The 27,702-nt window shown below is 45.1% G+C and overlaps 1 protein-coding gene across 5 annotated transcripts; it reads right to left on the bottom strand.

Moving 5' to 3' along the window:
• Positions 1–157: 157 nt before the first annotated feature.
• On the bottom strand, positions 158–27,702 carry LOC122936346 (heat shock factor protein 2-like). 5 transcript variants are annotated; one of them, XM_044292499.1, is made up of 13 exons: positions 27,495–27,702; positions 24,253–24,361; positions 22,100–22,272; positions 16,684–16,817; positions 14,986–15,049; positions 12,743–12,792; positions 8,544–8,616; positions 8,170–8,294; positions 6,255–6,389; positions 4,822–4,873; positions 4,349–4,421; positions 3,800–3,903; positions 1,231–1,367 (listed from the first exon to the last, which is right to left on the bottom strand). In XM_044292499.1, exons 1-12 carry the CDS (start codon positions 27,585–27,587, stop codon positions 3,848–3,850), a joined length of 1,137 nt encoding a protein of 378 aa, XP_044148434.1. In that variant the 5' UTR covers positions 27,588–27,702; the 3' UTR covers positions 1,231–1,367; positions 3,800–3,847. The 5 variants fall into 5 exon arrangements, with proteins under 5 accessions (XP_044148432.1, XP_044148431.1, XP_044148430.1 ...); XM_044292500.1 differs by having other exon boundaries at positions 3,800–3,897; XM_044292496.1 differs by lacking the exon at positions 3,800–3,903 and having other exon boundaries at positions 161–1,367; positions 22,145–22,272.

Below are 27,702 nucleotides of genomic sequence, written 5' to 3'. Positions count from 1 at the left end.
TAGTATTAGAGTCTAGCAAAGAAACCAATGATGCTTCCCCTCAGAGGTCCAATGTAATGCAGGGATCCAGAGAAGCAGAGGATTAGGTATATTGGATAGACGCTTTCCAGCATATTCTGTCCTAAAAAATACTGATCATCCCCTCCCTGCCACAGCTGTATCGATGATTACCAAATAAATGTGAGAACTTTAATATGACCAAAAAAAGCACTAACTGGATAATAAAACACTTTTATGGGCATAGTGTCCAGAAAGCAACCACAGAACCAAGAGCTACATAATATGCATCACATAAGCAGCGATAAACAATAGTATCACAAAGACGTATAGTCCAGTGCATACTCTTATCTATTATGCAACTAATGCGATCTTCCAAGTCTCAGCTCTGCTGCAAACCCAAAAAGTCTCGAATGGACTAAGAAGTTACAAAATAAAATAAAACTACTACTGGGTAGGAAAGCATTGTAAAACATCCACTAGGACATAGTATGATTTGACGTATGTGAATACAGTAAAACTCTGATAATCATGCATGAACAGGACCAGACAGGATCCAGATTATCAGAACATTACAATGAACACCAAGACGAGAAGATCTCATAGGGCGAGAACTTCAGAAGGCCAGTGCAGTCCAGTTACCAGCTTCTATGAAGCTTTTTGGCTTCTTCCTGTTGCTCGACTTTTGTTAAAAACAGGTCTTCAGTTTCCTGCCAATTGGCATGCCACCTTCACTCTGGACTATCACGTACTTCCCAAGTTTTCACACATTAAGGACAAACAGGATTTCAGCGCTGTCATCTGCACTTGTCCATTCTGGGAGCAGGCATCTTCCAAAGTGATGACACCAACCTTTCTTAATGCCTAAATTCATGTAATGTCAGTCTCCGTTCTCCTTCAGTTAAAAGTAATTCTTGCCTTTCCATATGCCGAAAACTGGCTCCCTGGCAAGATTAAAATCACTACTACTAGATACAGCTAAAAGACTTACACAGTGCCTACCATGACACATACTGAATTAGCAATTATGTCCAATGCATGTACAGTCACATATGTCTAGAATGGAAGCTACGAGTCGTACTCTTTCTTGGTTGCATCGGAAAACAGTCCATGTCTCTGGGAGTTAAAATTAATCTTTGTCGCATCCAAAGATGTCGAACGCGTAGGTCTTTGGGAGTTTTGTACGTTCATCATGTAGTTGGCTAAAGTGGTCAACACTGTCGAGATTTCTGAAAGTTTCTGTAAAGACTGTTGCTCTACAGCTAGCACCTTCTCATTCAGCAGAGTATTGTCCCGATGTATTCGTTTAAGCGTTCGTCCCATTTTGGCACATGAAGTTCTGCATGTTTTATCTGTCTTCTTTGAGGGGCCTTAAAAATAAAGCATACATATAGTATGAGTACGGGGGACGTTTCACAACACACACAGATCATTTTATAGGGTCCTTCCCACAATAGCGTTATAGGACAGGTCACTGACTGCTTTACATAGATCAATCCTTTAAACGAAGAGGGACTGTGCTTGCATAGCAATTGGGGTAAAACACAGCCTGTTCTTTGGATCCGTGGGGTTCCTAGCAACTCCCCCCCCACCCCATTTCCACTTTTTATTTCTTTAAAAGGGTCTCGGTCACCAGAATTAACCCTATTAAACTGGCTGACATTAGCGATGTGCTAATCTCAGCAGACCCCAACTCTCCTCTCCTGACAGGGCCAGGCAGCGTTAGTCTCCTCCTGCCGGCCCTGTGTGCTGGGACTGCGCAGGTGCAAGATTTTTCCAGGACACAGGGCCGGCAGGAGAAGACGAACGCTGGTCCTGCCAATCAAGGACGGCAGGGCGTGACTTGAGGTGGGCAAACTGAGCCTCTAGGGGCAGGAGCAATGCTCCCCCTGCCCCTAGAGGCTAATTAGCATGTCATCAAAGTTAAAATTGCGCAGTAACGGGGGCATCCATAAGCATGAGATTAGGGGGAGTTAGGGTCTGCTGACATTAGCCCATCGCTAATGTCAGCCAGTTTAATAGGGTTAATTCTGGTGACAGAAAACCTTTAAAGGGGTTTTGTCACTTTAGCAAATGGCATTTATCATGTAGGCGTTAAAGGGAACCTGTCATCGGGATTTTGTGTATAGAGCTGAGTACATGGGTTGCTAGATGGCCGCTAGCACATCCGCAATACCCAGTCCCCATAGCTCTGTGTGCTTTTATTGTGTAAAAAAAAAAAACTATTTGATCCATATGCAAATTAACCTGAGATAAGTCCAGTCTCTGAGATGAGTCAGTGACAGGGGGGCAGCTAGTGCAGTAGCCGAGCCTGCATTTGAGTATGAGAGAGAGATAAGGACAAGAGTTTAGTCCAGAAAGGCGGCACAGTAGCTCACACGCTGTGGGCGCAACAGCGTGTAGTATACAAGCAGAGAAACGCCTGCACAATAAAGGACGTATGAAATAAGCCACTACAGAGGCATAGAGCCACCTAGTGGACGAACTCGACAATTATAGATACTACTGTGAGAACATCAATAGGCAGGCAGGCTATGCTGACAATTTTAATTATAGGAAAATATATAGAGTAAGAAAACAGTTTTAAGGACAAGAAATAAAAGCTATCTTTTAAAATTAGTAACACGTGTAAATCAAGGGACACTGATGGTCCTAGTGGCCAATTGTAAATAATTGAGTCAGTGACAGGACTCATTTCAGGTTAATTTGCATATGGATCAAATCGTTTTTTGCACAATAAAAGCACACAGAGCTATGGGAACTGGATATTGCGGATGTGCTAGCAGCCATCTAGCAACCCATGTCCTCAGCTCTATACCCAAAATCCTGGTGACAGGTTCACTTTAATACAAGCCACTTACTAATATATTATTATCCATATTGCTTCCGTTTCCACATTCTACAAACTGCTTGTTTCTATGGTTACGACCACCCTGCAATCCAGCAGTGATGGCCGTGCTTGCACACAACAGGAAAATACTCCAGCCTCTCTGGTGGCCAGGACCATGGGAGCACTTTTTTCCTATAGTGTGCAAGCACGGCCACCACTGATTGATTGCAGGGTGGTCGTAACCATGGAAACAAGCAGTGTATAATGTGAGGGGAAAAATGAATCCAGCCAGCAAAGGAGGCAATATGGATAATACATTAGTAAGTACTTTACTATTAACGCTGTCTATGATAAATGCCATTTGCTGAATTGACACAACCCCTTTAAAAGGTCCATCCTATTCCAGGGATTAAATAAAATTTGCGGCAATTTGACCAATACTTGAGAACCCTTTATAATTGCATCAAAATCCAGAAAATCTGTTTTCCGCCACTTGTTTCTAGCAAAGGACTGCAAAACGCTCACCAGACCAGAAACAGAAGACTGAGCAGAGGTCACTGATACATGAGATTTCTCGAATAAAAACGGGTGGTAGTGCTGTCTTCTTGGAGGTTCTCTACCCACACATTTAGATAATCAGAAAGCTCCAATTAGATGTCAAATTTAAAGGGGTTGTTCCATCGGGTCAACCATTTCTCAGCTTATTTCCACACTTCTCCTGCAGCAGCATATGGATGTAATGGAGGAGGGTCCTCACGCTGAACCCCCAACCCTTTACTAGTTAAAGTAGCCACTGTTTTTCCAAATTCATATGTAACCATCTGGAGCAGCTAGTCAGATACCAACCATCTTTCCATTTATGCTAGTCTATACTAAAATACTATCTGCTACTGAACACAGTGATGCATTAAAACCATCTATGATCACAACCATACAAGTGTTACACCTTTCCTTAGAGTATGAGGTGTGTACCTTGCTATTTCTTTGCATCGTGGGCTTCGTTCCGTCACACTTGGTCCTTCACTTATTCCGGTTGCTTCGCAACCCTCTTTTTGTCACCCTATAAGAAGCTGAACCTTAGGGGATGTTAGAAGTTTTGCGGAGCACTTGTGCTTCCCTGGAACCCCTCCAAAAATGTCTACTGAATTAATGCAGGTCAGTGAAAGGCTGGAAAATGGTGGGTCCTAGTATGCCCTCCCAGGTCAACCATCATGGACTACCTGTGAAATTCTCTTCATTCTATATGGTGTACATGGAAATGTAATTCCACAGATGACAAGAACGCAGTTCATGGATAAGACATGTGAATACAAGAACATATGCTCTGCTATATTATCTCCTTCTGACACTTAGGGGTTGGGGGTAGTGACCACTACAGTTAACTTTTGATTTATTGCTGACCAATTTCCCTATGTACAATGTATGCCAGCCCAAAATGCTACCAGGTATACTGTGCAAACAAGACTGGTCCGAGAACGGTTTATGCTCTTGAAAACGTTAGTAGCATAAGATGTGCTTTACCAGATTCCCCATAGTGATTCTTGACGTCTTCGTCCTCCTCAGAGTCACTATATTCCACTCTGTGCTTCGTCACCTGCGATTTTGGAAATACGCAAAGATCATGTCATTTCTGCATTGACTATGGTCATTACAATACGGTACTTGCAGTGGTGTGATGGCATTAAAGAGGAGGGACATCAATTACTACGAATGGTAACAAAGGCACCACAAACCAAACGCTTGTGGGACTTGATTCAGAGAGGCAGAAAGATGAAATAAGAGCTAAACAATCGCTGCCGTGGGCTAGAAATGGTGAAATGTGCTATATTTCAGAGATCTCTATAGTTTTGATGCTACATATAGAGAAATATGGGATAATCATGCTGAAGGCCTCGGGGAAAGAACATAATGCAAATGTTTTTTCTTCTAGCTAATGAAAGAAATTAGTGAGATGGATAGAAAACCACAACTTCAGGATTCTAAGTGCTACTTACCACGATATGCTTTTCTGTGCCGTTTTTCATTCTCTTGCGCGTTACTGGTTGTCTGTGAAGAGAGTTGAAAAAAAAATACATTAGTATTTCAGACCCATCTATTACAAAACTTTTGGCATACTAAGAATGATCTAAGTCACAGGCTGGGGTCACACTAGGATCTCTACAAAAGGCACCACTGCAGCAGAAGAGGCAGAGTTTATTCAGACCAAGAACATAAGTGGTGGGAATCCTAACAAGTCAAATGGATGATACATCTGGTGCAGGGGTAGACACTTTTCTCTGACTCTATACCAGCTATTGGTTGGCTCCCTTTAAAGGGAACCTGTCACCAGGATTTTGTTTATAGAGCTGAGGACATGGGTTGCTAGATGGCTGCTAGCACATCCGCAATTCCCAGTCCCCATAGCTCTGTGTGCTTTAATTGTGTAAAAAAACGATTTTATAGATATGTAAATTAACCTGAGATGAGTATTGTTACGGCATACAAGGGAATGCTCCAAACTCCCGAATGGAACCAAGTCTTGTCCCTGAGAGGAGTCCTGTATGTAAGATGAGTCAGGGACAGGACTCATCTCAGGTTAATTAGCATATGTATCAAATCGTTTTTTTTACCACAATAAAAGCACACAGAGCTGTGGGGACTGGGTATTGCGGATGTGCTAGCAGCCATCTAGCAACCCATGTCCTCAGCTCTATACACAAAATCCCGGTGACAGGTTCCCTTTAAGGCAGATTTTTACGCCAGAATTATGGCTCAATTTAGGCACGTTTTAGGCCCTCCTTTTTAGAAAAGCATCGCCCCATGTATAGAAACCCTAGCTCAGGGATCAGCAACCTTTTGCACTCCAGCTGTTGTGGAACTACAACTCCCAGCATGTATACTTACTCAGCTGTTCCTGTAACTACTACAGAAGTGAAGGGATGATTCTGGGAGTTGTAGTTCCAGAAAAGTTGGAGTGCCTGAGATTGCTGATCCTGACCCTGAGATGCACCAATTTTTAGAAACGCCAAACTCCCTTCTCCTCCACCTCCAGTCTACGCTGGACCAGGCACTGCATCGTGCCTGGATTCGGCACCTCACCACTGCACCAACCACTGTCCTCAACTGTAGACCAGATGAGTATATATGTTTTATTCTAAGACATTGTAGTGGTGGTCCAAGAATCTTCTACAGGAAGTGGTTAACTTATCATGGTAAATGTTTTTCACTCTAACGCAATTATCACATAGTAGGGCAGTGTCTGCATGGGATAAGTTATTGCTGTGTGCTATGAATATGGGGGGCATTGAATGTAGTTGAGCTGCATTTTGTTTTACGTAAACCACACAGCTCAGTCCAGAGATCCTCGGGTGTCCACAATAGTAGTAGTCATATTAGCAATGATAAAAATCCAGCATTTAGTATACATTATAAAATTGTCATCACTTACTTATCAGGTGTCTTTATAAAGGAGTGGCTGTGGTTGGAGGCAGACTCCTCATTTACTATTTCCTCACTGTCACACGAGGATAAGTCAGAGAGATCATCAGATTCATCTGTCTGATAACTTTCATAGTCATGGGGTCTATTGGAAAAAAAAAAATATATAAATGGTATATGGTATAATGTTATTAGAGACTAAACACCACACAAAACTATTAAAAGTTTTTATTTCTTATATTTAGTTTATTCTTTTTAAAGATCGTTTTCTTGCTTTATTAAATAGAAAATTAAAATGGCAATTAAAGAGGTTATCCAATATTATAAACTGCCCCCCCACGTGAGGGGCCCCTCACAGGGAATATACATACCACCACTGCTGCTTTTCCCCGTGCGCTGATGAAAACATTCGTTGTCGGGGGGGAGCAGCCAATGGCAGGCGGGGTCGAGCATCCCTAGCATCGCGGGTGACGTCCGCTATTGGCTGCTAACCCCCCCCCCCCCCAAATATTTTAATCAGCGCATGGTGAGCAGCAGCAGCCAGCGGTGCATGGACCAGAAGCGGCGCAGGGAGGGGGCCCGGCACATGGGAGGGCAGTTTATGATATTGGATAACCCCTTTAAAATAACAAATGCTGTATAAGGATCTTCAAAATGCTGTCTAATGATTTTTTAAGGGAATCTGTTAGTACTATCGAAACAACCCACTTTCCCCTCAAATCGGCTGATATCGCTAAGGATACTTTCACACTTGCATTGTTAATTCCGGTATCGAGATCCGGCAGAGGATCTCAATACCGAAATTAAAGGGGTTGTCTCATCATGGACAATGGGGGCATATCGCTAGGACATGCCCCGATTGTCTTATAGGTGCGGATCCCACCACTGGGACCCGCACCTATATGGAGAACGGAGCCCCGCAAGGTGGTGGCTGGAGGACTTCGGTCAGCCACCACTAAGCCAGCTTTCCATATAAGTGAATGGGAGCATACCGTGCATGCGCGGCCCCTGCTCATTCATTTCTACGGGGCCGAAGGAAATAGAAAATGAATGGAGGGCGGCTGCGCATGCACCCTCCTAAACTTGCGGGGCTCCGTTCCCGATATAGGTACTGGTCCCAGCGGTGGGACCTGCACCTATAAGACAATGGGGGCATATCCTAGCGATGTGCCCCCATTGTCCATGAGTAGACCACCCTTTTAAACAGATCCGTCACCATGGACTTACATTGTTTTCAGCGATGGATCCGTTTTTTATGACCGGACACAAAACCGCAGCTTGCAGCCGTTTTGTGTCCAGTCACATAGAACAATGTTGCTGAAACAGAAGATATCCTGATGCATCATGAACAAATCTCTTTCCATTCAGAATGCATGGAGACAAAATGGAAGAGTCCCCCCCCCCTCTGTATTGAGATACTCTGCCGGATCTCAATACCGGAAAACAACAACACAAGTGTGAAAGGAGCCGAAGTAGGTGCTAGAATAGAAGCACCAATATACCCAATGTATGCCATCACTGATAAAGCATACGATAGAAAATTTACTCAATCCAACAGCATATGCAAATGCCTACTGAAGTGTCTGTCCAGTATTCCATCATCAATGAAGTATCCAGTGTCCATGGTTCAACCCCTCCCTTCTGCCCAAGATGGACATCTGCTGCAGAGGGATCAGGCTACAGAAGAAGTCAAGCTTGAGCAGATGGAAAGAGTGCGGCAGGGTTGCCATTGAGAACGCAGATGAAAGAATGCCCAGTGGGCATATCAGGAGACATTCCCAAACGGCTCTGAAGTGAAGAAAAGTAGATTTTCTAAGGTAGGGGAGGTCAAAAGTATGGACACATCACCAATGACTAGCGATACCATAACAGTTTGTAAGAGTGTGTTTATATAAACAAATAAAAAATAAATATATAACACTTACATAGAAATTTTCAACATTTCATTATTGTGCTCCTCTGTAGAACTGTCGGGATCATCTCTCATAGACCGTTTGGTGCCCCTACTCGATTTCCTGTCAGTGGACCATGCTGACCTGTTGTCATATGCCTAAGTAATAATATGAAATAATACAAATAAAAAAGGTCAGTACTTACTAGACACTATAACACCATAATTAAATAAAAATAAAAAGCAGGGCCTTCTAGATGGGCCAAGTATCCGGGTCAACTATCAGGTATGAATGCTTGTTCCCAATAACTCAGGTTATTCCCATCTCTGCCATGAAGGGGAATAACCGGTTAATCTTTCCAACACAGATAAAGTTTTTGAAATGAAAAAATGCATTGACGTTTTTACCTGATCAGCATTTTGAGGAGTTTTGGACATAGCCAGCTGGTTGTAGTTTCCGGTGCTGTCAATCATGAGTGGCCTAGACATGGATGAAATTAGTATTCTTGTATTATTAATGTGCAATAAACTAATTTACTCTAAATATCTCTCATTCACAAACAAAAAAAAAAACACAACGTTCTAAACATCTGAAGACATTATAGATTTCAAGTAAAGCAAAACCAATGCCACAAAATATTCCTGGAATCCATGTATTCTAGTTCATTTATTACATTTTAGATAATTATATTATATATTAGCAGCTCACCACTTTGTTCACTCGGAAAAAAGTGCTCTGTCTTTATGACTATTTTTTTTTTATTACAATGAGATAAAATGAAATAAAAATGAAATATCAAAAACACATCTACTGTTGGTATATGTGTGATACTTCACACATATACTGGCACTTGATAACGATCACACATATAGCTTATAGGTCTATATCCTTGCTATATGTGTGATCGTTATCAAGTACCAGCTTTTCCAACATCGCTGGAGTATCACACATATACCAACAGCAGATGTGTTCTTGATAATTCCAAGTGAGAGTGCTTGTCTGCTGTATGTACAGTCGTGGCCAAAAGTTTTGAGAATGACACAAATATTAGTTTTCACAAAGTCTGCTGCTAAACTGCTTTTAGATCTTTGTTTCAGTTGTTTCTGTGATGTAGTGAAATATAATTACACGCACTTCATATCTTTCAAAAGGCTTTTTTCGACAATTACATGACATTTAGGCCGAATGCACACGGTTGTGAGCGGTCCGTGGAACCACGGGCTGGATTCCTGCTGAGAGCAGGAGCGCACGGCGTCATTGGTTGCCATGACGCCGTGCGCTTCCTGCTGCAGCCGCAGTACAGTAATACACTGGTATAGATCATACCAGTGTATTACTGTATTGCGACGGCAGCAGGAAGCGCACGGCGTCATGGCAACCAATGACGCCGTGCGCTCCTGCTCTCAGCAGGAATCCAGCCCGTGGTTCCACGGACCGCTCACGGCCGTGTGCATTCAGCCTTATGCAAAGAGTCAGTATTTGCAGTGTTGGCCCTTCTTTTTCAGGACCTCTGCAATTCCTGACTGATAGCAACCCATTCTTTCATAATCACTTCTTGGAGTTTGTCAGAATTAGTGGGTTTTTGTTTGTCCACCCGCCTCTTGAGGATTGACCACAAGTTCTCAATGGGATTAAGATCTGGGGAGTTTCCAGGCCATGGACCCAAAATGTCAACATTTTGGTCCCCGAGCCACTTAGTTATCACTTTTGCCTTATGGCACGGTGCTCCATTGTGCTGGAAAATGCATTGTTCTTCACCAAACTGTTGTTGGATTGTTGAAAGTAGTGGCTGTTGGAGGGCGTTGTGGTACCATTCTTTATTCATGGCTGTGTTTTTAGGCAAAATTGTGAGTGTGCCCACTCCCTTGGAAGAGAAGCAACCCCACACATGAATGGTCTCAGGATGCTTTACTGTAGGCATAACACAGGACTGATGGTAGCTCTCAACTTTTCTTTTCCGGACAAGCCTTTTTCCTGATGCCCCAAACAATCGGAAAGAGGCTTCATCGGAGAATATGACTTTGCCCCAGTCCTGAGCAGTCCGTTCACCATATTTTCTGCAGAAGATCAATCTGTCCCTGATGTTTTTTTTGGAGAGAAGTGGCTTCTTTGCTGCCCTTCTTGACACCAGGCCATCTTCCCAAAGTCTTCCCCTCACTGTGTGTGCAGATGCGCTCACACCTGCCTGCTGCCATTCCTGAGCAAGCTCTGCACTGGTGGCACTCCAATCCCACAGCTGAATCCTCTTTAGGAGACGATCCTGGCGCTTGCTGGACTTTCTTGGATGCCCTGAAGCCTTCTTAACAAGAATTGAACCTCTTTCCTTGAAGTTCTTGATGATCCTATAAATTTTGATTGAGGTGCAATCTTACTAGCCACAATATCCTTGCCTGTGAAGGCATTTTTATGCAATGCAATGATGGCTGCATGCGTTTCTTTGCAGATCACCATGGTTAACAATGGAAGAACAATGATTTCAAGCATCACCCTCCTTTTAACAGGTCAAGTCTGCCATTTTAACCCAATCAGCCTGACATCATGATCTCCAGCCTTGTGCTCGTCAACATTCTCATCGTTAACAAGACGATTACTGAAATGATCTCAGCAGGTCCTTTAATGAAAGCAAATAAATGCAGTGGAAAGGTTTTTCTGGGGATTAAGTAAATTTTCATGGCAAAGAAGGACCATGCAATTCATCTGATCACTCTTCATAACATTCTGGAGTATATGCAAATTGCAACTTTTCCAATATTTATGTAATTCTCAAAACTTTTGGCCACGACTGTACACTGCCTGTGGATCCATGGATAGAGATATAGATTATTATATATATATATATATATATATATATATATATATTTTTTTTAATATTAGTTAGTAGGTTTCCTTTCCCCACATATATTTTTTGAAAAATCAATAAAGTATTAGTTCCTATAGTGTTCCGTACTACAGCGATATATATTTTTGATGGTGGAACGTATGCCTAACACCAGCTCGTCAGTGATTTGCTAATTAGATCTCAATAGTGAACAGTAGGACTCCACGCTGTAATCTCCGCATCTCTTGATTCGCAATGCACATGCGTCAATCTATCCCCCTCCTCCCCTATGAAGTGTAATGGATGGGCGTCCCTCGGGGGCGGAGACGGAACTGACTGAGCATGCTCGACCTAATGTCATGCCCCACTCTGACGTTGTACGGAGGTCGGCCAGGATTGCAGCACAAGTTTAGTGGTTGCTTTGGAGCTGTGCTGGATCCGCCTCTCATCAGGTGCACTGGGTGGGGTCATTAGTTTAAATAGCACACTGCCCAGTGCCCTGAGTGGATTATACTGTTCATTCTGGTCTGGGAAGCTTGGAGGGAAGGTTGGCTGTCAGTTCCTGCTCTCAGAGATAAGTGTCATTTCTAGTTCGGTTGTTTGTGTCTTCTATTCCATCCAGGTTCTGTGCGAGCAGACTGCTCATCTCTCCCCACTTCACCATCTTAGGGAGTTCAGGGTTTTGTCAGCCCAGGCTGGAGGACACTAGCACACCTACCTTCAAGGTCTGCTGTGGGCTGAGCAGTGCAGGGAAAGAGGTCAGGGATAAGCTAGGAGGTGGGCCTGGTTGGTGTGTTATCTTTTGTACAAAGTGTACGTCCGCCGTGACACCTAAAGGTCGATGCCATGGTAATTTATGAGGAAACAGTGGGTAGCAGGGGGAAGAAAACTACTTTAAAAAGGGGTTCTGCACTTTGTTTAAACTGATGATCCTCTGGATAGATCACCAGCTTCTGATCGGTGGGGGTCCGACACCCAGGACCCCGCCAATCAGCTGTCTGAGAAGGCAGCGGCGCACCAGCAGCGCCGCGGCCTTCTCACTGTTTACCGCAGGCCCAGTGATGTCACGACTAGTATCACTGGCCTGGGCGGGGCTAAGCTCTGTTCACTTGAATGGAGCTTAGCTGCGCACCCAGGCCAGTTGATACAAGTTGCGACGTCACTGGGCCAGCGGTTAACAGTAAGAAGGCCAAAGCGCCGCTGCCTTCTCAAACAGCTGATCAGCGGGGGTTCCGGGTGTCTGACCCCCACAGATCAGAAGCTGGTGATCTATCCAGAGTGCAGAACCCCTTTTAAAGTAGTTTGTTTCCTCATAAATTACCATGGCATCAGCTTAAAGTGCAGAACCCCTTTAACTACTGAACGGTAAATATGTGACATTTACATTATATTAGGTAATTATTGAGGATTAGTCTAAATCATAAGTTATATTTATGGTGACTGAAATGGCCCTTTAAGGGGTTGTTCCCCCCCCAGGGTTCTTTTGGGCAGATTGTTAAGTAGAGGTGAAGCATTGGCATTTACGTGCAGTGATCACCTTTACAGTACAAGGATGAGCAATCCCATACAAAATCTGGGGAGCAGAGCGCTGTTCAAGACAGCAAGATCTGCTGCCCGGGATTGATTATTGAGATATCTGCACACCTCTGATCATTTCACCCAAAGATTGAGAGTTTTGCCTGCACCTTTACACCGGCAGATTATCAGGAACAAGCGTTCATAGGAAGTTCACTTCAGATAAGCCCAGCTTTACATTTTCAGTGCAACAGTAGTTCAATATCTACTTACTGGCTTGTTTGCAAAGTGGCAATTTGTTCAAAAGACTGCGAGGCTGTAACCTAGAAATAAAAAACAAAGCAAAAAGGTTATCAGATACCTTCACCAATACATAATCCCCACAACAACAGCGCCAAATTGGAAAAACCCTCACAAAAATGTCACCTTTGTTATTGTAGAATTAGAATTTATGCCTCAGATAAATATAGTTGGTGCATGCACAACTCAGAAGTGCATTTTAACCCATTAGTGACAACTAATTTTAACCTTAAGGCCCTCTGTGTTCCAGCAGTGTTTTCTCAGTTGGAATCTGCACTGCTTGGAGAGCAACAGCGGACCCACTGCGCAAGCACCAAGATGAGACATATATCCCTGTTAATCCAGGGGCAGGGAGGATAGAGTAAAAACGTAGGGGTGTTACTAACTGGTACTCCAAGGACTCATGACAGCCCCTCGGTGCTCCATGCTCATTTAAATTTCAACCAAAAACATGCTGTTTTTTCCAGGAATGAAACGGGAACTTTATACTGAACCTGGGCCTCTTTTAGGCGCCAGGATGACCGCACAATACAAGTCAGCCATATAAATCATAATGTCAGGGCTAATAGTGACATGAAAAAGGAAGACACAACCACAATCTGCATTGATATCCGTGCAGTAAGGGTTTAAATAGCTGGGATCTGAGTTTTCTCCAATCCGGCCATCAGTGGAGAAGGGAATCTGTCAATGTTAGTTATCCTCCAGTAGTGGATTGCACAGGCAAAGCTTCTGCCCCCATCATATTCACATACATTGGGATATAAGAACACCACGTATGTGATAAGTTAAAGTGTACATCTCTTCACAAAAAAACACAATATTATATAGATCCATCTCTTCTAAAGCAGCTGAAGAGGTATTAGGTGCAGTGCAGCCAGAAATGTGTGTAACCTGCATACTTTGGATTTTTCCTCCCCTTCTCCACATGTAGACTGCCTCTTTACATCAGCGGTGAGGAGATCATTGCCAAGTCTGCCGATCAGCTGTAGGCTTCCCCCTCACCCCTCCTTACAGCATATAGGCTCATGCACACATCCATGTGTGCCTAGTGCCCGCATACAGCAGCTACGCAATATACAGGCACCAGCCCTGTGTACTCTATCATGGAGGCGGACCCATTGACTTGAGTGGGTCCACAATCCTCAAGATACGGAGCGGTGTGGAGCAGAGGCATGGATCGGATGGAGACTGCAGCACTACCAAGCACTTCTGAGGGATTTCAGTCTGTGTCTCCGCACCATAAAAAAAAATAAAAAATTAAAAGAACAAGTTTTTGGTTTTATTTGAGGTGCAGAGGCATGGGGCATACAAACTTGTGTTCATGAGCCCCATGTCTCACATAAAGGCTGACAGACTTCTCATTGCGCCTTCCTTTCCTTTAGACTTGGTGTAGACCTGGGGTCAGCAACCTCCGGCACTCCAGCTGTTGTGAAGCTACAAATCCCAGCATGCTCCATTCACTTATATAGAAGTTCTGTGCATGCTGGGAGTCGTAGTTTCACCACAGCTGGAGTGCTGAAGTTTTCTGATCCCTGGTCTAGACAATGAGTTTGGCCACATAACATAATGGAAGGGATACACGTAATAAAAAGGTTGGATTCTTGGGGATGAAAATAAAAAAAATATATAAAAAATAAAAGACTTTAAAAAGCAATTACAAAAAAAGCAGCATTATTTCCTATCGGCCAACATGCAACATGTGGCGTTGGTGAAATAAAGGAAAGGAGCGCTTCATGACTAGGCACTTTGGACTAGAATAAGCGAGTACTGTGGCATATGCTGAACCAGTTATATATGGTTCTGGGGAGAGTCTATGTTGGTACAGCTTTTCTCCGCACCGTAATGCTCTCTGTTAAATGGGATTTGTAGAGTAAAACATTGAGGACTTCTCTTCAGGATCAGTCATCGATATCTGATCGGTGGGGTTCTGTGCAGCATACCAGGCACAGCGCCGTTCATCGCATAGTGGCTGAGCTGGGAACTGCAGCACAGGCCAATTCACTCCAATGAGACCGAGTTGTGCCTAGGCCATGTGACCGATGAACTGGCCTAGGAAGAGGCTGCGGCACGTTCTCAAACAACTAATCGATAGGGGTACTGGGACTCAGACATTAATGACTTTTCCCTTAGGATAATCAGTATTTTACTCCAGGAAAACCCCTTTATACCCTCAGAAATTACTTGTCAGCTACAGCTGAAATCTATTTAATACTCACAGTTTCAAACTGCGGCTGTGCGGGTCGTAACTGCAGGACCTCCTTCCACAAGGCCTCATTTTCCCTTAAAAGAAAAAAGTTTACTAAGGTAAGCAAGTGCATTATGTTGCTTTACTGATCAGATTAGTGATCAATGCTTGCTTCCTCCAAATCTAACATGTATTAAGAAAATACACACAAAAAGACCCGCCTTAGGGAGGTGCCACACTTCGTTTTGGGTTGTAAAAAAAACTACTTTTTTTTAAGCCACATTTTTAAAGGGGGTTTTCCCAGGAGTGTAATATTGATGACCTATCCCCAAGAAAGGTCATATATATCAGATATGTGCCGGTCCAACTACAGACACCCCGACAATCAGCTGCACAGCACTGTACAATGCATAGCGGCTATGCTTGGTATGGCAGCCCAGGCTCATTCACCTGAATAGGACGGAGCTGCAAATAGGCCATGATGGACAAGACATCACTGGCCTAGGAAGAGGCCATAGCTCTCACCGGAGGTCAGTAGCCTCTACAAACAGCTGATTGGTAGGGTGCTAGGAGTCGGATACTGATGACCTCTCCTGAGGAAAAATGTAGTGTGACACCACTCTGAGGCCATGTTCTTTTAGACAGTTTTATAAATCTCCCTCATGGCTCTTTCTTGTCCATAGGAACCAATCACAGCACAGCTTACATTTTGTATTTTGCTCTTGAAAAATGAAAGCCATGCTGCGAATGGTTGCCATGTGCAACAAAGAGACCGTCTTCTAGACAGTTTCATGCCCCTATATCTCTAAGTTCATAAAAGGTAGATGTCTACATTGATTCCATATGACTGTCCCAAATCTACATAAGAACTTGTGCATGCCCCTGTTTGAAAACTACAACAGAACAGAACTATAGATGCGGACAGCACACGGTGTGCTGTCCACATCTTCTGCGGCCCTATTGAAATGAATAGGTCCGCACCCCCAGTTATGCAAAATTGGGGAACGGATGCGCGACCCTTATATACGGCTATCTGAGTGAGCCCTTAGACTTGCATGGAGAGAATGACTACTCATCCACACAACAGGGCTCGGATAGTCAAACTCACAAACCCAGACCATTATCAATTGAAAGCTGCCCCCCATGTCAGTAGGTACAGCAGACTATCTAGGGGCCTGCCTAGGGCTGATATTAGATAAGGATCGGGCATGTTGGATTTCATCTGTTGTCCCTCTCCTCATTCACTACATATACAGATACACCATGTTTGACGAGCCAAGCAAGCATTATGTATGAGAAGTCATAGCCGACAGTTCTCAAGTGCATGGCCACCTCAAATTAAGCTATATAAGTGACCAAATAATCTGAACGTCTAATGCCGACGGCCCTTTTGCACAGGGCAAAGTTCCCGCTCATTGTCCAACTGTTCCATCTCCATACGGGTTCATTCTTTGTGGGCAGCACATTACTTTTACATAGAATGGCATGAAAGATGTGATCACCTGAGCTAGAATTTTGATGGCTTTTCTTCCCAGCACAAAGGCAATGCTAAATGGTGCCTATAGTATTTGCTGTGGCTGTCCAGCGCTATTAACCCAAAGCTCCCACTCAAACAGACATTCTGGCAACACAAGCGTATAAGTAATGCCCGACACTACAATCGTGATGCATTAGGGTGCCATGTTTTCTCTTTTCACAGTCCTATCCAAGAAGTCTAGCTCTAGAGTACCTCTTTAGAGATTCAACAGCTGTATCAAGGATATCTTGTCTTGCTTGTAGCTGATGAAGAAAGGTTAATATTTTCTGCATGTCATCTGGCCCAGTTTTACCTTCCTCAACACTCTCAATACGTGGAACAGACACCTGGCAGAAAATGATTGTACATCATGAATGACAGAGTCTTGGTGAGGACATGTCACATTCTCTTATGGCCTTTCAACAGCAATGAGTGGGACAAGAATCTCAATGGGGTATATATTACTTACATGAATCTAAAGGTCCCCGAGCTTTGGTAAATCTTTTGGGAGCAGTGAGGGTCTCAACGCTTAGACCCCCACATATAAAAACCTTTGGTATGTCTCTATGACCTATCAAAAGTTTTACCAAGCCTCGGTACCCCTTTAAAAGAAAAAAATTCTTTGAAAACCTTGATACAATATCCTTACCCGAGATAGCAAAAAGGTATGTGTGCATGAAAACGAAAGGGTAACTGTCTTCATATAGTGGCAGCTGATCAGTTTTAACTGGTATCGACGGGGGCCCTACCACTGGGAACCCCAGCAATCACAAAGACAGCGGCCCCATAACCCCTGCAGCATCCTCTAAAATGATCAGAACTTGCACAGAAATGAATGGAGCATCCGTGCGATCGGCCCTTCCGGTCAATTCAGTGCAGCTGCAGGAGGTACAGGTCCCCCGTTCTCGTGATTCTGTGGACAGGGGGAACTTTAACCAACCGGAATACCCCTTTAAAGCTGTTGTGCAGGATTTTACTATGGATTGCCTATTCTCAGGATCTGATCGGCAGGGTTCAGACACCCCACACCCCAAAGATCAGCTGTATTGCAATATCTCTGAAAGTACACGGCCGAAGATAGGCCATCAATAGTAAAATCTTAGACAACCCCTTTAAACCGTTTTTTTTTTTTCTTTACTAATAATCCCTACACTGCGATCTCATCATACATAAGCTAATTAATGATTTTGGTTCAGTAGAATTTCTTAAAAATCGATTTTTATAATATGTAAATTACCTTGCTACCAGCAAGTAGGGCGGCTACTTGCTGGTAGCAGCCGAATCCTCCGATGGTAATGACGCCCCCTTTGCTTGTTGATTGACAGGGCCAGGGAACGGGATAGTTCTCTGCTGGCCCTGCCTGTTTTGATTCAATATCTTGCGCCTGCGCCGCTGCCGTACCTCTCTTCAATCTGCGCAGGCGCACTGAGAGGCGGCCACTCACTCGGCCGCTCGCTCCTCAATGCGCCTGCGCCGGGTGTAGATGTGACGTCATCGGCGCAGGCGCATTGAGGATGGAGCGGCCAAGTGAGTGGCCACCTCTCAGTGCGCCTGCGCAGATTGAAGAGAGGTACGGCAGCGGCGCAGGCGCAAGATATTGAATCAAAACAGGCAGGGCCAGCAGAGAACTATCCCGTTCCCTGGCCCTGTCAATCAACAAGCAAAGGGGGCGTCATTACCATCGGAGGATTCGGCTGCTACCAGCAAGTAGCCGCCCTACTTGCTGGTAGCAAGGTAATTTACATATTATAAAAATCGATTTTTAAGAAATTCTACTGAACCAAAATCATTAATTAGCTTATGTATGATGAGATCGCAGTGTAGGGATTATTAGTAAAGAAAAAAAAAAAAAAAACGGTTTAATGGGGGTGACAGAAGCCCTTTAAGGCATGAAGGACAGCTACTGTGCAATATCACAATAGAGGTGCTAGATGCTTTCTATGGCTGGAATTACAGGTGGCGATTTTTCTTTTGATTCCAAGGAATCGTCACCATTACTTTACATATGGTTACTAGACAATCTACATGGTGGATGTAGATTTTCATTTTTTGTCACTGGGTAAATCAGATTTCAAATGCCCTGAAAATGTGTGCTTTTGAATTGCATGATTAAAGAGGACCTGACACCAGGAAATTCAGTGCAATCTGCAGGCAGCATGTTCTAGAGCAGGAGACTGATAGAGTTTTGTTATCAGTGATTGATTGCATTCCTTGTATACATACTTATCCCCTTCACAATATAGCAGGCAGTTGTCGAGAAGGAAGAGTTCCTTTCCGGGCAATCGCCTGTTCATCAGTAAAGGAGAACACTGCATTTAAATGCAGCGCTCCCCTCCATAGTACGGCAAAAAGTAATTGCTAATGCTATAGCTCATTCCTATACAGACACGATCGGCTGCCAGCAAAAACGATCCAATTAGCCGACGTATGAGAATTTTGCTTGTTCATCGGGTAATCGGCGGCACCTTTTCACCAACAGATAATCGCTAACCAGTGTTCCTATGAATGCTTGCTAGCGATTATCTGGTGAATAATCTGGCGTAAAGGGCCCTTTACACAGAAAATGCTACCATTGATAACACCTCCCAGTGTACAGCTATTTCTGTATTCACACGTACACAGAGAATGCTATCCATCAGTGATAACACCTCCCTTGTCTACAGATATCTAATATTATATACACACACAAAGCATGCTATCAAATCACTCACACCTCCCCCATGTACAACTGAAGTCAGAAAGTGCAGAAATTACAAATTTTACAGAATTTTCCCCCATAAAACTATGTATCAATCTGCTCAGCTCCTCCTGCTCTATAACATGCTGCCGGCAGATTGCACTGCATTTGTTGTGACAGGTCCCCATCGTCTTTTTTTTCTTTTGCTTCTAACAGATCTATTTTCACAAAAGTGCATGTCACACAGCTTCCAGTAGCCTAGTGCTCCTTTCCCTGTAGGCTGTCTGTAAATGTTCAGAAGGGTATCAGTTAGAAAAAAGAAACTCTAGCGTAAAACAGTAAATACTAGACATGAAGGAGGGGACGTCACTGCAGAACAGTTCTTACAGTCTGCCAGAAAAAGCCCACCCACCCCAGGAACAGAGAGAGAACACGTGCATTTACAAAAAACAGAATTACGGATCGGGGGGTCGACCTAAAATATATGTCAGATACACCATTTCTGGCTGCATTAGTTACAATATACATATCCAACTGCTTAGAGTGGTCATTGGGTATTTTTTAACTTGTGGAGGCAGTGATTGGTAATCATTGGCATCAAGATGTTTGGGCTACTTCAAAGAAACATAGGTAACCACCAGTAAGTGGCATTGAGGTCACCATCCAATACAAGCAGTTCAACATTAATCTTCATTTCTTTTTAGAATGATAGGTACTCTTTAAAGCTACTTTCACACTTGTGTTCGGTGCAGATCCATCTGGTATCTGAACAGACGGATCCGCACCTATAATGCTTCAGAACGGATCCGTCTGCATTAGACAGCTTTTTCAGAGCTGAGGTTTTTACATCATGAAAACTCAGATCCGACAGTATATTCTAACACAGAGGCGTTCCCATGGTGATGGGAACACTTCAAGTTAGAATATACTAAGAACTGTGTACATAACTGCCCCCTGCTGCCTGGCAGCACCTGATCTCTTACAGGGGGCTGTGATCCACACAATTAACCCCTCAAGTGCGACCCCCCCCCCTCCCTCCCCAGTTTTAAATTAATTGGTGGCCAGTGCGGCCACCAATTAATTAATTGGTGCCCCCCCCCCCCCAGTATTAATAGTGGCCAGTGCTGCCATGGTTACTTAGCAATTTTACAAGAATTATACTTACCTGCGCTGTCTGTGACCGGCCGGTCGCTCCTCCTACTGGTAAGTGAAAAGTCTGTGCGGCGCATTGCTTATAGCACAGACCTGTCACTTACCAGTAGGAGGAGCGACCGGCCGGTCACAGACAGCGCAGGTAAGTATAATGCTTCTAAAATTTGGAACTCTCCGCTGCCACCAATGATTGGCGTTCCCATCACTATGGGAACGCCTCTGTGTTAGAATATACTGTCGGATCTGAGTTTTCACAATCTAATTCAAATCTGATGGTATAACAGAGGCGTTCCCATGGTATATTAATAGGGACTCCTGACTTTACATTGAAAGTCAATGGAGGATGGATCCGTTTGCAATTGCACCATATTGTGTCAACGTCAAACGGATCCGTCCCCATTGACTTGCATTGTAAGTCTGGACGGATCTGTTTGGCTCTGCACGGCCAGGCGGACACGAAAACGTTGCAAGCTGCGTTCGGGTGTCCGCCTGCTGAGCAGAACGGAGGCCAAACTGATGCATTCTGAGCGGATCCACATCCACTCAGAATGGATTGGGGCTGTACGGATCCGTTCGGGGCCGCTTGTGAGGGCCTTCAAACGGAACTCACAAGCGGAACCCTGAACGCAAGTGTGAAAGTAGCCTTAATTGTTTAATGACACCCACACCAAAAAGCACATAATAGATATACATATCAAGCTAAAATTAAAGAATCACGAATTACACGAAATGAGAGATACATTACATTAGAGGATTTCAAATCGTAATTGGGGACTAAAATATTGAGGGGCTATCCTCAGGACAGGACATCAGTATGTGGTCTGATGTCCAACTCCATTGTCTGAAGGAGCTGTGGCACTCGGGTGAACAGCTGTGGCGTCACGTCCAGTCAAGTGATACAATACCAAGCACAGCTGCTAAACAACGTACAAAGAGAGGAGGCCACAGTAATCAAAGTGCCGCAGTCTCTTCAAACTGGGAGTGGGATCCCCTCCATCACAAATGTATGACCTATTCTGAGGATAGGTCATCAATATATAAACACTAAGAAAATCGAGATTATAATTAATATATATATCTATATCTAACAATGTAGGATATCATATCAGTAAACAGATCTCCATTGGCATATTTGACATCAAAGCCCCATGGATTTCATCTAAACTACAACTCATGACGCTAGTGTGAGCGGAACCTTAGTAAGGGAAAGAACGTTAGAGGCTGCAGTGTTCTCTGCGTGTCACAAGCCGGCCTAGGGGCAGCTACAGGAGCTCTAGATGGACCATTCAGATCCATTTTCCCAGTGTAACTGGAATGCCCTTCGGACTTCTTAAAGGGGGTTTCTAGGCTAGTAATGGCAAGTTTGTGACATATCCAAACCTCCACTGTGTGGTATAAATAACATTAAAGGATCACTGACTTGTCATACAATTTTTTTCGATTGGTGGGGGTCCAAGTACCGAGACCCCCACCGATCGCTGAAACAAGGAAAGGGAAGCGCTCACATATACCGCTATCTCTCCTCGCAGCAGGGGACGGAATCAAGCAATAGCAAGATGGGAGAATGCCTTTAAAGGGGTATTCCCACCTCAGACATAAGCGATATGCCATCAATGTCAGATCAGTAGCACCAAGCAGAAATACTTGCTATGCCTGGCACTACTACCTTATCAATACGCCATCAATGTCCGAGATGGGACTATCCCTTAAGTGTCGTTATACCGGGAAGCATATTTCCTGTTACCTGCACAGGCTAAATACTATACCTGAAATCTGTAAAGAACAAACAAGCAAACACACCTTAGCTTTCCGGAACACCCGCTTATCTCCCGTACTTGCCGTTACCTTCCGTTTTATCTTTGTCAGTAGCTCTTCATGGCCACGCTTGAAAAAGTGATGCTGGTATCTGCCTGAACAGTATTTATCATGCCTGGCCGCACCAGTGTCATCCTGCATTACTTTATGAAAGCCATCTGAAATAAAGAGCCACAGAACCGTTAACTAAACCCTAATGACTTCTGACCCTTAGACAACCCTCAGACATAGTCCCAATTATTAAGGGAGGGAATCAGAGGTGTACTGTAAAAAGTGGCTGCTAGATCCCATTCACACAATTAGGCCCCATGCACACGGCCGTGTTTGACGGCCGTGTGCGGGCCGTGGAACCGCGGCCTGGATCCCTCCTGAGAGCAGGAGCGCACGGCGTCACTGGTTGCTATGACGCTGTGCGCTCCCTGCTGCCGGCACAGTACAGTAATACACTGGTATGATCTATACCAGTGTATTACTGTACTGTGCCGGCAGCAGGGAGCGCACGGCGTCATAGCAACCAGTGACGCCGTGCGCTCCTGCTCTCAGGAGGGATCCAGGCCGCGGTTCCACGGCCCGCACACGGCCTTAGGATGTGCAAAAGCACATTGATCCTGGTTTCTACGTGGATCAGAGATTAAATGGAGCTAATCTGCGGCTTTTCAACACAGAAACAAGCTGCCATTTGTAAAATACCCATTTCACACACGCGGCACCCCCGCCAATCAGCTGTATGAAGGTAAGGTGCCCTCCTCCTGCTGCCACGTCTATAGCGAGCAGGAAGACGCCACACACGCACCTTCCCTTCATATCGCCGATCTGATATTAGGATAGGTCAGTGACGGTGAACCTTTTAGAGACCGAGTGCCCAAACTGCAAACAAATACCCACTTATTTATCGCAAAAGTGCCAACACGGCAATTTAACCTGAATACCAATATAGTATATCTTCCATGTACTTTATCATTAAGCTATACTAGCTTAATAGCCTACATTCAGTGTGCCGCCTGTGCTGATGAATGGTAGGAAAAATAAAGCATATTAGTACACCATAGACTTTTTCCAAGGCGCGGGTGCCCACAGAGAGGGCTCCGAGTGCCGCCTCTGGCACCCGTGCCATAGGTTCGCCATCACTGGGATAGGTCATTAATATTAAAAGGCCGGAGAACCCCTTTAATGCTGGCAGTGCCCCCCGGGAAGAGTATGCTCTGCCAGGCACTGATTATTAAGGGTACTTTCACACTAGCGTTTTTCTTTTCCGGCATAGAGTTCCGTCACAGGTGCTCTATACCGGAAAAGAACTGATCAGGCATATCCCCATGCATTCTGAATGGAGAGTAATCCGTTCAGTTTGCATAAGGATGTCTTCAGTTCAGTCGTTTTGACTGATCAGGCAAAAGAGAAAACCGCAGCATGCTACGGTTTTCTCTCCGGCCAAAAAAACTGAAGACATGCCTGAACGCCGGATCCGGCATTTTTCCCCATAGAAATGTATTAGCGCCGGATCCGGCATTCAGAATACCGGAATGCCGGATCAGTCGTTCCGGCATGCGCATAGCGGTAAAAATTAGAAAAATGTACAAGACGGATCCGTCGGTCCGCATGACAAGCGGAGAGACGGATCCGTCCTTGCAATGCATTTGTGAGACGGATCCGCATCCGGATCCGTCTCACAAATGCTTTCAGGCGGCAGCAGCAGATCGGCGGATCCGGCGGCCAGTTCCGACGACGGAACTGCCCGCCGGATCACACTGCCGCAAGTGTGAAAGTAGCCTAACAGTTCTCTTTTAAGGAGATGACGAAAGCCCCTGTACATGGCCCAAAGGAGGAAACAATTGTTGGGATGGAAGCGTTTCTTCCCAGCTATCGTCCACTCGTCAGTGAAGGACACTGCTATTTGCATCGATCTCCTCCACAGTATGCGGAGGAGTGAGCGCTAATGTCATCGCTCGTCCCCAGCAGAGTGCCGAGTGCCACAAAGGATGATTTAGATGACGGGGCCTCGCTGGTTCATTGGGTAACCAGCAGCACCTTAGTGAAGGCAGCATAAACGAGGGGAAAGGATCCCCATAAATTGAAGGCGACATTTGTACCAGATTCCAAATATCACAAAGGGGGCCATGCCACAAGGTCATGTAACTTACACCAGTTCAGCTGCCTCACAAAGCTCGCCATGTTGTTATGTTTGAAGTGTCTGGGCAGGATTTCTTTAGCAAATCTTTCTTCATCCAGCACGATGAAGCTGTTTCCATCCTGAAACCAAACACAAATGGGGTGTTACGTGGACCTCTGGATTATTTTTCCAGCATAAGGGAAGACATGCATAGGTCACCAAGGGAAATAATGTGCCAAATTTAAAACATTCCTTAAACTGGACACCAGCACAGGTCACGACTGTCCTACCAGGAGAACAATCCCTTTAACTTACCTATATGGTAGATGACCACTAGGACAGAACACTATTACATTTCAGCTATTCATCTGCAATTAGTCTGTTAGAAGTCACCACACACATCGACAGGAGACCATGAACCCGGGGCTATTGCAGTGTGCTGGCCTTCAGATGTCTTGGGGTACTTTCACACTAGCTTTGTTAGAATTCGCCAGGCAGTTCAGGCAACGGATCCAGCAAGCCGTATACAAACGGATAGCTATTTTTTTTCCGGATCAGTCTCATCAATTTTCGGAACACTTGGTACCAAGTCCGGCATTAATACATCTATATGGAAATGAACGCTGGATCCGGCGGCAAGTGAGGTATTGTTCTGGGATTTTGTCCGGAAAAAATAACGCTGAGACCCTTTACCGTATTTCAATACTGGAAAAGAATAGCGCTTGTGTGAAAGTCAGCCAGAAGACCGCTGCACACATGACTTTTCTTCCAGCCAATTCTCAGCATATTTTCCGTAATGCGGCATATCTCCACCGGTCCCTATTATAGTGAATGGGGCCAGACAGAGCATTACAAACCTCCGAAAATGCCGGAGTGCGCAGAGGAACAAGCCTGCCGGATCTCTGACGCTAGTGTGCAACTAGTCTTAGGCTATGGGCAGGTGTACAAGCAGAAAATAGACACCGGTTTCCATGCGTTTCCGCACCAAAAGCTGTATGTGTTAGTTGCGGGTTTTGGTGCGGATTTGCCGCAGATCTCACCTTTGCATTGCAAAGGGTAAATTCCTAAAACCACATGGATAGAAGAGAAATTTATCTCATCTCATACACTTTACTGGCTTTTCCGCACAAGAAACTGCATGAAAAAATACGCACGTAATCCGCAATGTGTGCCTAAGTGACTGACGACTTTCTGGGAGCAGATGAAGAGTTTATGAGGAGAAGGATTATGGAGTCTTACACTTTCTGCATCTAGAGGCTGCAGCTAACGGTGTGGGGGCCCACCAGCCTTATGCTTGAGGCCTCCAGAAGGGTGGGGGGCATTGTAGCAGTGCCAGGGCCTACACAGCTGCTATAAAAGACCCCAGCTCCGTTTATCTCACCATGGGATAGCACTCTTGGCTGGTATCTTCTATACATGCCATATTCTGGCCACTAGTGACAACCACTACACTGCTGTCTTCCCTCTGACAACTAGCATGACACACTGCTGTTGGCTAAAGCTGGTAACACACATTGGACATCAGCTGAGCCCGCTGACCATCTAATATGTAGACTGGGAGTCTCCTGTCACAAATCAGTACCCATACCCACCGGCAACACTGCATCGATGCTCATATCAGAGGGGCTGCGTGGGTGAAAAAGGGGACACGTCCGGGCTCAGCTCTGAACAACCCCGTTTTAGTCTGTCTACAGAGTATCTTACTTTCAGTTTCACACCTAACCCATCAGGTTGCTGCTCTGAAGGCTCGATGTATAGCCCTTATCTCGGAATTCCTCACAGCTCACAAACACTCAATTCTTATCAAAACAGATAGGAATATGCCTTAAATGAGTGTTTATGAGCTGTCAAGAGTTCAGTTAAGGGCTATACATCGAGCCGTCAGAGCAGCAACCTGATGGGTTCCGTGTGAAACTGAAAGCAAGATACTCTGAAGATAAAAAAAGTTATCCAGGAATTTAATTTGAGGCATCATTAATATCAGATTGGTGGGTGTCTGACACCCGGCACCCCCTCCGACCAGCTGTTAGAAGAGTCCGGTGCATCAGCCACGTGGCCTAGTTACAATATACAGCGCTGTGCTTGGCAAGCTGCCGGGAGCTCCGGTGAGCTCACTGAAACAACAGGGATGACCCATCTTGATAGGTCACTATCAATTCCTGGATAAACCCCTTTAAAGAGGTTGTTGGGGCTTTTCCACATTGATTACCGATCCTCAGAATAGGTCAACAATATCAGATCGGCGAGAGTCCGACACCCGGGACCCCCACCGACAATCAGCTGCATGAAGAGCCAGCGCACGCAGTGTGCACCTGCCGTCTCCCTGCTATGCTGCTGTATGTCTATGGGACAGCAGCAGCAGAGCAGGAAGAGCGTGTGCACTGCACGTGCAGTCAGTCTCCTCATACAGCTGATTGTCGGTGGTGCCGAGTATTAGATCCCCACCGATCTGATATTGATGACCTATCCTGAGGATAGGCCATCAATAGTAAGAGTCTGGACAGCTCTTTTAACCCTTTAGAACAAACCGTGTTAAAAATGTTTAATACACCCGTTAATCAGCTGCTGGAGAAGGCAGCAGCACCCGCTTCCGTCATGATAATACAACCGCCTGCATCTGTTCTAAACGGATCCAGTTGTATTATCCGTAAAATAGCCATGACGGATCTGTCTCTAAAAACCATTGTTTTTAGTGAGTCAGTGGGGGATGGATCCGATTTCCATTGTGTCAGAGACAACGGACCCGTCCCCATTGACTTACACTGTGCCAGGACGGATCCATCTTGCTCTGCACCACATTGTGGACAGAAAAATATTGCTTGCAGCGTTATTCTGTCCGCGACGGGGACGCAACCAAAAGGAACGCTTTCTGGTGCATTCCGTTTTGCGCCAATTGACAATGAATGGGGCAAAACGGAAGCATTTTCCCCGCTATGACGGATCTCAATAGCGCAAGTGTGAAAGAAGCAGCGGTGCTCGAAGCCTTCTCAAGCAGCCGATTGGCAGGGGTCCTGGGTGCCAGTTAGTGAATCCTGGAAAGCCCTGTCTTTGTTTACACAGCAGCAGCCAATACATGGGCAGGTCACCTCTGTGCAGGCTTGGAGCCGTCAGCACCAGAGGCAGGCTTATACCCCCACCTGGGCTGATGTGTGATGAATGGCACGGCCTCATGCTCCCGCCCACTGATCACTGCCCCGGGCCGGCGCTACAGCCCATAAGGCCCCATCATGGAGGCTGATGTAAACACGGTACAATAGGAAGCCCCGTCCTTACTTGGCTCCAGCAGATGTACTCGGCGTTCCTGTGGTCCTCCACCAGAGCCCAGATTTTAGTGAGGAATTTCGGAACACTGGAGCTGGCCTTCATGGTTGCAGTGCGCCAATTCCTCTGATCCCTCCTCCTCCGCCGCCGCCGCTGTGGAGCCTGGAACCCTCTGCCTGCTATCCCCAATCATTTACAAGCCTCCTATACACTAACAACA

The sequence above is a fragment of the Bufo gargarizans genome, chromosome 4 (assembly GCF_014858855.1).
Source record: "Bufo gargarizans isolate SCDJY-AF-19 chromosome 4, ASM1485885v1, whole genome shotgun sequence".
NCBI classification, from domain to species: domain Eukaryota; kingdom Metazoa; phylum Chordata; class Amphibia; order Anura; family Bufonidae; genus Bufo; species Bufo gargarizans.
This window is presented reverse-complemented; position numbering and strand designations above follow the sequence as displayed.

Excerpts from the sequence above, each read along its gene's own strand:
- LOC122936346 (XM_044292495.1), bottom strand. The coding sequence starts at position 27,587 with ATGAAGGCCAGCTCCAGTGTTCCGAAATTCCTCACTAAAATCTGGGCT. Across the intron at positions 8,295-8,543 it reads CTCCTCAAAATGCTGATCAG|GCATATGACAACAGGTCAGC; the intron begins GTAAAAACGTCA and ends ATTATTACTTAG. Across the intron at positions 4,422-4,821 it reads GCACAGAAAAGCATATCGTG|GTGACGAAGCACAGAGTGGA; the intron begins GTAAGTAGCACT and ends CCAAAATCGCAG.